Consider the following 12774-nt stretch of genomic DNA (forward strand, 5'->3'; position numbering starts at 1 on the left):
CGATGGTGGAAGAGCGTGACTATTTAAAGGCAACAAGGACATCCTTGTGCCCAGCCTGCCCGCTTTCAGCAGAAGTACAGAGCTGGAATTCATGTGGCCATTGGCTCCACTTCCCATAAAAGGAGGAGTCAAGTAACCAAGCAGCCAGCAAGACCTTCCTCCCTTCCTGGGCTTTGAGGGCCAGACCACTGCAGATCCCTCCCTTCCTCCTTGAAAGCCTAGCTCCAAGGGCAGTGTCGGAGATGAGAAGGGCATATCTGTCCCCCTGCTGACCTGTCACTCCCTCTGAGATGTCATCAGCCCTGTGCTGTGGGAAAGAGCCCCTGCAGACACTGAGACTTGAGAAGTTTTTCTTGGTTTTTTTGTGGCTGGGGTTTGTGGGATCTCTGGACGCTCTCTCCTAAGACTGTGGGGGTCTTAGTTTGCTTCCTTGTTGCTGTGATAAAGGCCGGGATTAAAGGAACGTGAAGAAGAAAGGGTTATTTGACTGACACATCTGGATCATAGTTCATTGTTGAGGGAAGCGAAGGCAGGAACCTGGAGGCAGGCACTGATACAGAGGGCATGGAGGGATGCTGCTCACTGGCTGGCTTCTTGTGGCTTGCTCAGCCTGCTTTCATATAGAGTCCAGGATCACCAGCCCAGGGGTGACTCTGCCCCGAGGGCTGGACCCTCCTACATCAATCACCAATTAAGAAAATGTCCCACAAACTGTCCCACGGGCTAATTTGTGGAGGAAAGTTCTCAACTGAAGTTCCATCTTCCCAAATGATCATTGCTTGTGTCAAGTTAGTAAAACAACAACAACAATAATAATAATTAATAAATGAAATCAAAGTTAAAAGAAAAACCTAACTATCACAGGTTATACCTAAGTGAAGCAGCAGAGTACAGTGAGCTCCATCCAGAGATGTTTGGGAAGGAAGTGTAAGTCTGTCTCTTTCATAGGCTTGTGGCAATAAGAGACTGTAATATCCCATACAAGATTGATTTTGATTTATTTTCTATCTATCTATCTATCTATCTATCTATCTATCTATCTATCTATCTATCTCTTTGGGTTTCTGTGTTTAGCCCTAGCTGTCTTGGAACTCACTCCAAAGACCATGCTCACCTCAAACTCAGAGATCCATCTGCCTCTGCCTCCCAACTGCTGGGGGTTTAAAGCATGCACCACCATACCCACTTAAATTGTACTGATGATTAAAATGTTGTATGTGAGTGTTTATTTACATGCGTGTCTGTGCGCCACATGTGCCCAGTGTCCATGGAGTCTGGAAGAGAGTGTCAGATCCCCTGGAACCAGAGTTACACTCAGATAGTTGTGAGCAGCCAGGCAAGTGCTGAGAACTAAACCCAGGTCCTCTGCAACAAGAGCAGTCAGTGCTCTCAACTACCGAATCGTCTCTCCAGCTCGAAGAGTGTTTTTAATAACTTCTATTTTAGAATGATCTGTGACCTATAGAAAAGTTCAATAAGGAGTCCAGCATGGCCACCGTCCTCTGCTGCTAACGTCTGATAGTCCCGTGGTACATTTGTTGGAAAGAACCAGCATGAATGTATTATTACCAACCAACCTACAAGCCTTGTTTACAGTTCGTTGATTTTCCCTGATCCCCCTTTTTACTGTTCCTGGATATGATCTAGAATAAAAACCGTGCCTCAGCCAGTGTCGGTGTCTCCTTGGTCTTCCCCAGATCAGTTTTAAGTACTGAATATCAGGTGCATTTGGAACTTTATTATATATGGGATGGTTGAGAGCATTAGCCTATCTTAGGGACTATGAATTCTGGTCATTTTATCTCTGTGGGGAAATCGACTTCATCTCCCAAATCAAAGTATTTTGTTTTTTAAAGTTTTACTTATATTTTACTGGGTTAGGGACTGGACTCGGGGCCTCTACCACTGAGCCAAAGTACAACCCCAGTGTAAAGCATTTTAGTAAGTGGCAATTTGGAGAAATATCCTTTCGTTATTTTTTAAACAATTTTTTTATTTTTATCTTATGTATATGAGTGTTTGCCTGCATATATGTATGTGAAACCATATGTGTGCAGTGCCCATGGAGGCTAGGAGAGGGCACAAGATCCCATGAACTGGAGTTCCAGGTTGTTTTGACTTGATATGTGGGTACTGGGAACCAAACCTAGTCCTCTACGAGAGGAGCAAGTGCTCTTAACTGCTGAGCCATTTCTCCAGACGCCAAATATTCTTTCCCATTGGGGGCAGGGATGGTAAAGACAGGGTTTCTCTGTGTAACAGCTCTGAATGTCCTGGAACTCACTCTGTAGACCAGGTTGACCTCAAAACTCACAGAGATCTGCCTACTGAGATTAAAGGCATGTGCCATCACCAACTGGTCAAACTATTCTGTCTTACGTTGGAATAACTTTGGCAAAAACTAGGGAATCTTTCCCATAACCCACTATGACTTGCTTTCTTCCAAACAGATACTGTTATATGGTCAGTCACATCAGCAAAATGTATCTTGACTGTGGGCATAACCAGGGTGGATAAAGGTCACATTTGTTTGGTTTTTTTCAAATGAATAGATTGGCTTCAATTTGAAAAGCCTGACAGATTCCCAGGATGCTCTAAATACAACATCCTAGTCACATTTAACTTCTGTTGACCCACAGCCCTGTGTGTGTGCTTACAACTATTGTTTGAGGGAAAGAGGTTAAGGTATTGATTAATGGAATCTGAGGAAAGTCAGGTTTGCTCAGTCTAAAGGTGGGGAACCCTGCTCACAAGATTGCTTTTCTTTAAAAGGAAGTTAGACCTAGCTTGTGTAGCTGAAGAAGTAGGTTACTGTGGGTATATATATATTTAAATATGTTCCTTTAAAGAATTAATAAAATTTAATTATTCCTACTCATTGGTATCTGGAGCCTAATTGGAGCCATCGCTCAAATGATCGCTTATTGGAAGAAAGCAATAATTGGTGTTGTCACGAAGGTTATTTGTTTGGGAGCGTGGTTTACTTATTTCACTCGAACAATTCACGATTAACTTACATTGGTTTACACTATAAGAACTCTTGAAGACCTAAGCGGTACCATTATTGTGGTAGATGACGGTGTGAAATGCTGGCGGAGGTTTCATGAAGAACTCAAAGGCATGGACATCTGGTCCCTCCAGTAAGGCACTCAGAGGAATGAACTGTTCTGAGCCACAGAATTATTATGTGAGAAATATCTGCCATGCTCGGAGACTTGGGCTCCCCAGAATATACTGATTTAGGACAGAAATGACCGGGCATGTGTAGGGAAACTTGGCAGTGTGTCCTGCTTACGGTTGATCATTTATCCCACAGCCAGCGTCTCGGAAGCTGGCCTCGCCGACAAGCCTCCTGATGGCCTGTGTCTCTCTTTCTCTGAAGGTCATCAGCTCCATGAGTTCCCTCTCTGAGTACTGCCTGCCTTCCGTTCTGCGAACACTGTTTGATTGGTACAAAAGGCAAAATGGCATTGAGGATGAGTCGCACGAATACAGACCAAGAACGAGCAATAAGTCAAAAAGGTACTTGCTTTTGGTGTCAGGATTCTTGTTTTTCATTCCTGCCTCACTCATGCCCTCTTTAATATACATCAAAGTGAGAATTATGTGGTACGCAGGCCTCTCTGACTACCTAGGAGGAGACTCAGTAAATGCTGTGTGCCCTCTGGTCCGTAGAAGGTCAGGCATGTGGAACATCCTGTCACGGCCAGCTGTCAATGGTTGGAAGCACACAGGGCCTTGTTTATATGTGTTGGGACAGGCTAAAATGGGCCCCGGGTCACCAACTTGCTTCCGTCCATCCTCTACAATCTCCCCTCCCTGAGCTGTACTCAAAATCAGGCCACTGAAGGCTCAGTAACCCCATCAGTCATTTTATTCTGTTAGCCAGGTAACCTGGGATGCTTCGTGAACCATGGCAGAGGGGCCCAGGGCTGCAACAGTCTTGAGGCTGGCCATCTCTCTGTACCTCAGTGTGAGGGTAAGAATGGGGAAGTAAAACTCATGTCTGTGACCTCCCCTGCCAGCTGAGTGCTGAGCCTGTGTTCTCTGTGGTCCCTCTTCCCTCTGTGGTTTGAGAAATGGAATTTACTGCTGCCTGAGCCATTCAGCAGCTGACAACATTCTTACATTCAAGTTGGTGTGTGACTGCCAAATATTAGGCAAGTGTTTAATATCCTAAGTTTGAAATGAAAGTATTATAGCTAGGCAAGGAAAGAAAAAGGATTATATATATATGAAAAAGGATTAATACAGCTTCTAAAACAATAATAATAAGATGCTGGGCCGGAGGGATGGCTGAGCGTGTGCAGTTACGTCCTGCTCCTTCAGAGGACCTGCAGTGGGTTCCCAGACCCACGTCAGGCAGCTCATAGCCACCTAGGGCCCAGCTCTTTAGAGATCAGATGTCCCTTTGTCTTCTGTGCCCCTGCCCTCACCCACTCACATACACAGAATTTCAAAGAAAATGAATCCTTTGAAAAAAAGAAATCTTTGAGAGAGAGAGAGAGAGAGAGAGAGAGAGAGAGAGAGAGAGAGAGAGCTATCTTAAAATGGGATCTGTTTCTCCACAGGAATTGATTGTGCATTTTAGAAATGCCTTTATCCACTGTAACTAGAAATTCACTACTACATATCAGACCCCCACCACTTTCAAGTGCCTTTTCTTTGTTTTTTGGGGGGGGGGAGGTTGTTTTGTTTAGTTCTGTTTTTATTTTTAAGACAGGGTTTCTCTCTAACAGTCCTGGCTGTCCTGGAACTCATTCTGCAGGCCAGGCTGGCCTTGAACTCACAGAGATTCACCTGTCTCTGCCTCCCAAGTGCTGGGATTGGAGGTGTGCACCACCACCACCCAGCTGTCTTTGTTTTTCTCCATGAACCTGATAAGTCTATTTAAATTTTTTTAATGTAAGATCTGTAATCTTACCAAATATATTGCATCCGAACGTGTAGCTTAGTTTTAGAAAATGCTTGCGTTTCTGCAAGATTCAATTATGTTTACCATTTTGTTGGAAGGAGCGATAATTTTTTTATGCTGAGTAAGTTTTAAAAAAGTAAACAAAATCAGAGCCTCACTCTCTAGCTGGAATAACTGGCACACACAGCAGACCTCCTTTTCCAACTCCCAAGTACTGGGATTACAGGGAGGAGCCATCCCTGGTACCTTCTATACCCCCCAAGTACTGGGATTGCAGGGAGGAGCCATCCCTGGTACCATCTATACCCCCAAGTACTGGGATTACAGGGAGGAGCCGCCCCTGGTACCATCTATACCCCCAAGTACTGGGATTACAGGGAGGAGCCATCCCTGGTATCATCTATACCCCCAAGTACTGGGATTACAGGAAGGAGTCATCCCTGGTACCATCTATACCCCCAAGTACTGGGATTACAGGGAGGAGCCGCCCCTGGTACCATCTTTACCCCCAAGTACTGGGATTACAGGGAGGAGCCGCCCCTGGTACCATCTATACCCCCAAGTACTGGGATTACAGGGAGGAGCCGCCCCTGGTACCATCTATACCCCCAAGTACTGGGATTACAGGGAGGAGCCGCCCCTGGTACCATCTATACCCCCAAGTACTGGGATTACAGGGAGGAGCCGCCCCTGGTACCATCTATACCCCCAAGTACTGGGATTACAGGGAGGAGTCACCTATGGTACCATCTATACCCCCAAGTACTGGGATTACAGGGAGGAGCCGCCTATGGTATCTTCTGTATCCTATAACAGGCGCTGCTCTCGAGTGTGTGTTCAGTGTTCTCAGTAGATTCTCAGCTCTGTGCAGCTCTCACCACTGTCTGACTCCAAAACAAAAGTTTGTTCCTATTAGCAGCCTCCCTTTAATCCTTTCCTTTGTTTAGTTTTGAATTTTATGTATCTAAGTATTTACCTGCATGTAAGTGGACCACATGGGTGCAGTACCCATAGAGGCCAGAAGGAGGCGTTAGATCCTCCTGGAACTGGACTTACAGATGGTTGTGAGCCACCATCTGAATGCTAGGAACCCAAGTCCTTTGCAAGAGCAGCCAGTGCCCTTAACTGCTGAGCCATCTCTCCAGCCTACTTAGCTGTCTCTCTTCAAGGAAAACCTTTTAATGTATTAAAATTTGATGGTAGAATTTTCACTGTGTGTCTGAAACTGGTCTGCACTAACTGCATGGAATCGCTTCTGTCAGACATTTGGCTTGTGAATGGGAGACTCCCCTGCCCAGTGACTCTCCACAGGGACCCTCCCAGCCATTTCTAAGAACTGAACTGAGTTTGGTCTTTTATCTCTGCCCTGTCAGAATTCAAAACTACCTTTTCTGTGAGTTAATTTCTTGATGAATTGAAAATCCAGGGCTTTGCCGTTGGTTTTGTTGTTTTTGGTGGTGGTGGTTTTGTTTGTTTTTTTAAACGCCACTGGTTCTTTGCGGGAAAACAGGGTCGGTTTTGAGGTCAGATGCCCACAGAATTGGGACAGTAAAGCTCACCTTAGCGGTGCTTTAGCTGGGCTTCAACATTTAAAACAGGAACATCTGTGCCTGGGAAAAAGCTAAGTGAGCAAGAGTCTCGAGTGCGTGCGTGACGTAGCAAGGCCAGGACTTAAAGAGGAACTTTAGGGAGAGGCCTGAGCAACTGAAAATAGTTGGGTGGGAGGGATTGACACTGGGTCATGGCTTCTGAGATTAGTGGAATGGCGACATTTTTACTGCCAAGTGTTTATCAGAAGTCTCTGGCGCCTGTCAGTGGAACCTCAACTAGGCAATAACATTGGAATTAATTATTAGAAAAGTGTATGTCTTTTACCTGAAAGCATAATCTCCCTTATTAAATAAAATCAGAGGTTTAAAAAGGATTGAGTATTTTGTTTTGTTTTGCTTTTTTATTTTTTGGTTTTCCCATAGCCAGGAATTACCCCTTTCTTGGGGTTCTCTGGACCCTTTTTTTGAATCAATTCTAAGCTTTGTTTATTATTATCATTATTATTACTGGGTGGGGGTGTGGAGGGGTGAGGGTGAGGGTGCGTGGGGAGGGTGGGGGTGGGAGTATGAGTATATATATACCCTTGTGTGGAAGCATGAGGGCAGCTTTGGGGAGACAGCTCCACTGCGAGGCCTGGGAGTCAAGCCTGGCTTGTCCGGCTTTCACTTGAAGCAGGCAGTGTGGAGCCACCATACTCGCCCTCTCCTGGCACTTTTAAAGGACACTCACCACCCATCTGACAAGAGAGCGCTCTCACTGCTGCTGTCTTGAGAGCTTTCTTGACTTCCTGTCTCCTTCTTGTGTGCACACACATGCTTAAGTCTCCATTGGGGAATCCTCTCTTTTTGAATGTAACTCTGTACAATGTCCGCTCCTGACTACAGCCCCATTTTCCAGGCTCTAGCTCAAGTGGCTCTCGAAGGATGTTCAGATAGATTTGTCTGCGTTCGCCTTCATGGCTTCCTTCTTAACCTCACCAAACTGCTCAAATGTGACTTCCCATGGTCACAGGCACTTCCAGAAGTCTCTCTCTCTCTCTCTCTCTCTCTCTCTGTACATACACACACACACACACACACACACACACACACACACACATATATATATATATATATATATATATATACACCCACATAAATATCTTAAATCTCACCTTCTCTTTTTACTCCCTCATGCCTAAAGATAAAAGCATTCCATTCTTAAAATTCTTTTGGCTTATTTTGAAAATACCCTCCAAAGGAATGCATATCCTGTTATCCCCCAGCAAGTATGGACCCCTTTATGTGTTTAGATTACTCTAAATACTATACATGCCTGACCACCTCAAATCTTTGTGTACCTAACATCGACCACTCCTAATCAAAAAAATCCAAAAACTGAAATGCTCAAAAAAAAAAAAAGTTTGATGCTGATAGAAAGTCAAAGGTAAAATGGCACCACAGCTGATCTTATGTACAACACAGGGAGTATGCTCAACACATTCTAACTGCCGTTAAGGTGCTCGTGAGACATAGTACATTTCATGCTTAGACTTGGGTCTTATTCCCAAGATTTTATGGGTACAAATACTCCAAAGTCAGAAAACATCTGACTCTCTGGTCCCCAGCATTTTGGGGAAAGGGACACTCCACCTGTATTATTAGCATCTCCACATAGGTGAAGACATGGCTAGCAAGTGGCAGAGTCATAGATGGAGACATGGCTAGCAAGTGGCAGAGTCATAGATGGAGACGTGGCTAGAAGTGGCAGAGTCATAGATGGAGACATGGCTAGCAAGTGGCAGAGTCCTAATTTCAGCCTGGACCTTTCACCCCACAGTCACTGCAGCCACTGCCACTGAGAGCCAGGGATGCCACTTAGTTTCAAAGAGTCCTCAGCCAGTACCAGGAAGCCAGAAACTGGGGCAGAGATGCCACCTTGCTGCCCTTGGCCTTCTTTTTCCGCTCCCTAACTTTTGAATGGGCGTAAATGACCCCATCTCTCCCTCCCCCTCCTTCTTCCAGCTCCATTTTGGTCTTTCTTCTGACTTCAATTCCTTCCTCTTGGCATTAAATCTCGTGATGAAGGGGCAGCAGGGAAGAGCAGGAGAGCGCTGCTGCACACCCTCCATCGCTGTGGTCTCGCTTCCATTGATGACACTCTAGCTTCTTATCGCTTGGGATCCTTCGTGAACTCGTTCTGTCAGTTACACCGCTACGTTGTGTCCCTGAGCATACTTGCCTCCACTGTGGAAGCGTCTGCTTTGTGAACTGTATTTTATGGACAGCGGCGATCCTGGGCCGTGAGAGGACTATAGGAAAGTCCAGAGAATGAGGTTAGAGGCGCCCGCACAGCTACTTCAGCTTCTGCGGCTGGAACTCTTTAAGTCAGCCATTCTGGCTTAGATTTTCCCAGTGAACCGTCCTAGGCAGGTAACACGTGATCCCATCCTAACAGAAAGGTCTGTGGTCCAGAGGGGCTGAGGAAAGTCTTCCGAGAAGTATTTCGCCCTAAAAGTGCCTTCGGTGCCATTGACTGTGCCGTTTTGAACTTTGCAGCGATGAACAGCAACGAGACTATCTGATGGAGAGACGGGACCTCGCCATTGACTTTATCTTTTCTTTAGTGCTTATAGAGGTTTTGAAACAGGTGAGCAATTCATTTATTATAATCTTTTTGTTAACTCTTTGTAAAACTAAGTGCTCAAGGTCTGAGTTTATGGTCTGTGAATTCCAGTACTAGACAATGTGAATCATGTTTATTGATTGCAATAGATCATATGTAATTAGTGGAATCACCGTTATTGATAGGCCATTTAATAATCCCTTCCAAATTCAATGTCATCTTCTTTTTTTTTCAGATCCCCCTTCATCCTGTAATAGACAGCTTAATACATGACATTATTAACCTGGCTTTCAAGCATTTTAAATACAAAGAAGGGTAAGATGGTTTCTCTCCCTAGGGTATTGACAAAGTTGAGTGCTTAAAACTAAGTTAGCTGTGTGATCTGGGTGCCAGATCCCTAACTTGTCTAATTCTGTTTCACTCAGGTACCTGGGTCCCAACACTGGCAACATGCACATTGTGGCAGATCTGTACGCAGAGGTCATCGGAGTTCTGGCACAAGCCAAGTAAGGGGACGTCGGAGGCCCTAACGTAAAGAAGCATTTGCGTAGGAACTGGCATTGGTTTTGGTATTTGTGCCCGTCCTGAAATCAGCTAGAGCGGTGGTTCCTAACCTGTGGGTAGCCACGTCACATACCAGATATCCTGCATATCAGATATTTACATTATGATTTATAACAGTAGCAAGGAAAATATGTTATGAAGTAGCAAGGAAAATAATTTTATGGTTGGGGGGTCACCACAAAATGAGGAATTGTATTAAAGGGTCCCCTTAGAAAGGTTGAGAACCACTGAACTCCTTCAGAGCAAGTTCAAGAGGGCTGCTTCATGTTGGCAGCTGGGCCAGTTCCCACCACATCTCGGGCCACCGCTTCCAAGGAAAAACTGGACCTAACCAAATTGCTTTTCCCTTTAGTCAGATATTACAAAGACGTTTATTGGCTCTTCAAGTTTTATTTTTTTTTCCTTCCAGGACCAGATAGTTGCAATCTATCTTCTGTAAATGGGAAAATTCCATTCTGTGGTGTCCCTTTTACTACAGACCTTGCTTAATTCAACTGAGCTAAAAATGCCCCAGACATTGCCATGGAAACAAGTCAGGGGGGAAATTCTCATTGCTAAATTTATCTGGCCCCAGGATGCTACTTAGAGGCTAGAACAGAGCTGTGTTAGACTGTGAGCAATGATAAACGTATTCCAGAAGTGACGTCACACCCTACTCACCAGCCTTTTTTTTATACAACCCAGAGGCAAATCAGCCAAGATTCTGAATGTCTAGATTAGGTAAAATGAGCCAAGGATGTGGTACAAATTCAGGCCAAGCAAACAGCTCATGACAAGTGACGCCTCGGTTCTTGTGAAGCATAGCTTCAAGAGATAGAATTCTTTCCCCCCCCCCCCAAGAGAAGTTTTCTCTGTGTAACAGCCCTATCTGTCCTGGAACTTGCTCTGTAGACAAGTCTGGCCTTGACTCAGAGATCTGCCTGCTTCTGTCTTCCGAGTGCTGGGATTAAAGGTGTGCGCCACCACCTGGCAAGATGGAATTGTTTATGCCCAGACGGTCTTACACCACTCAATCCTCATCCAAGAACCTTCTCTTGGCAGTAGATGACAATGAATACAGGGGCCCACAGCCAATCGATGTTTATCTAAGAGAGCTCAACTCCAAGTGAGACATCTATGTCAGCCTCCTTGTCTCTAAGGGTCAGGCAGCATCAAGGAAGAAAGGAAGAAAGATGGTTAAGAATGGGAGATGATGGTTGCCTGCAGTGAAGCGGTGTTTGCTAGACATATTAGGACTGGTGCACAGTGAACTTACAGCAGCTTTGGCCCCATACGTAAGACCTGTCGAAGGCCAGTCAAGACCAAATCCCAGCCCGGAATGGGGAGGACTCCCCTGCCATGAACTCCCTCCCCTGTCTAAGGCATTATTGGCAATTGATGGCTGCTGGAGGGGAGAGATTCCGTTTTCTTCAGGGATGTGGGACTGGAGGATCTGTCCATGTCCTAGTAGATGGTCCAGCCCCCACTCACATGCAGGCAGGCCTAAGTGAACTCAATGGGTTTTTTAAAAGAGCACATTAAGTTGGAAAGGAAAAGTGGGGAGAAGAGTGAATAGGGGATAGAGAGTTGGAGGGGGTGGGCAGGGCTGTATCAAAACACATTATATGCATGTGTGAAATGCTCAAATAGTAAAAAAAAAAAAGGTCAAAAATATCTTTAAAACATTATAAACTCATCTAAAAAGGAAAATACTTAGCATTTTCTTTGTACAGTAGTCCTTGGTGTGTGCGCTTCAATTTGGTCTCCAATACCTTTTTCCTATGGTATCAAAATCTGCAATGCTCAAGTCTCCTGTGAACAATATATCATATAAACTCTGTTCTTCCTCCATTCGGTTAAGTCACATCTGGGTAACCTATAACCCCAATACCACGTGAATGCTGAGGAAACAGTTAACACGCTGCATTGTTTAGGAAACAGTAAAAAAAAAAATCCACCCTCCACCCCACCCCAGAGAAATGGTCTCCTCACTTAGTATAGAAATATATAATTTATCAAAGCAAACTTTTTACATAGTCTTTCCTATTATTTTACCAGGGGATACAGATGATTGGCAGGAGTCGTTTCTCTCCACTAGCGGGTCCTGGGAATTGAACTCAGGTCATCAGGCTTGGCTGAAAGCACCTTTACTCCCTAAGCCATCCAAAACATTTTCAAATACTTACACAGAACCCTCGCCAGGTAAAAGAGAGAAGGCCATAGAAAACAGAACTGCCCACAGCATGCATCATAGTGATTCTTTTCACTCTGATTCGTGCTTCCTGCCCACCCAAATGACTGGTTTGTTTTCTAACACAGGACAACATCAGTGTTAGAAAGTGGAAGGGGAACTTCCAGAGGGCAAAACGCTGACACGGGAAGACGTATCAAGGTCAAAGGCAGATATTGACGACATAGAACCAGACAAAGTATACATAAGAATGAAATGGCAGGGACTGAAGAGCAGGAGGACCTGAGTTCAGATCCCAGCATCCACATGGCTGACTCACAGCATCCACGTGGTGGCTCACAGCATCCACATGGCTGGCTCACAGCATCCACGTAGTGGCTCACAGCATCCACGCGGCTGGCTCACAGCATCCACACGGCTGGCTCACAGCATCCACGTGGCTGGCCCACAGCATCCACATGGCTGACTCACAACCACCTTTAACTACAGTTCGAGGAATATAACACTGTCTTCTGGCCTCCTCAGGTCCACAGGCCCCAAAAGCCTTCTTGCCTGAGTCTGGAGTATACTTTTAAAGAAGGTTTATTATGATAATTATGGTTCATGAATCACTAAGGAAAAGAGAAATGATACATCTTAGAAAGATTTCCATTTAATTGAGTAGTGAATTAACTACCATTAAACTGAACAGAGCTACAATTATCTGGTCATTAATCTCTGTGTACCTAGAAATGGTTTTTCAAAGAAGGCAGTACAATGTGTATTTGTTGATTCATCGGACTCTGATTACCTCAATATATTTCCATGTGATTATCCTAACATAATTCTCTCATACTATATTTCAGGAACTTTAATATGCTAAAATAACATAAAAATACAATTTTATGCTTCTCTTAGTTTTAATGAATAATACATAATACTGGCCATTGTCAAATGACCAGCCTTAGTTATGTGGGCTCAGGACAAGGTG

General features: G+C 44.7%; 1 protein-coding gene across 7 annotated transcripts in view; it reads left to right on the top strand.

The window, feature by feature from the left end:
- Nucleotides 1-12774, top strand: part of Fry (FRY microtubule binding protein) — a 393449-nt gene that overhangs the window by 227300 nt on the left and 153375 nt on the right. For all 7 annotated transcript variants that reach the window (XM_087902760.1, XM_087902759.1, XM_087902746.1 and 4 more), the window contains 4 exons: nucleotides 3383-3522; nucleotides 9004-9094; nucleotides 9306-9385; nucleotides 9496-9576. In XM_087902760.1, coding sequence (XP_087758886.1) covers nucleotides 3383-3522; nucleotides 9004-9094; nucleotides 9306-9385; nucleotides 9496-9576 — 392 coding nt within the window. The remainder of the gene's footprint in view (nucleotides 1-3382; nucleotides 3523-9003; nucleotides 9095-9305; nucleotides 9386-9495; nucleotides 9577-12774) is intronic.

Source organism: Myodes glareolus, chromosome 2 (assembly GCF_982192425.1).
Source record: "Myodes glareolus chromosome 2, mMyoGla1.1, whole genome shotgun sequence".
Lineage (NCBI taxonomy): Eukaryota > Metazoa > Chordata > Mammalia > Rodentia > Cricetidae > Myodes > Myodes glareolus.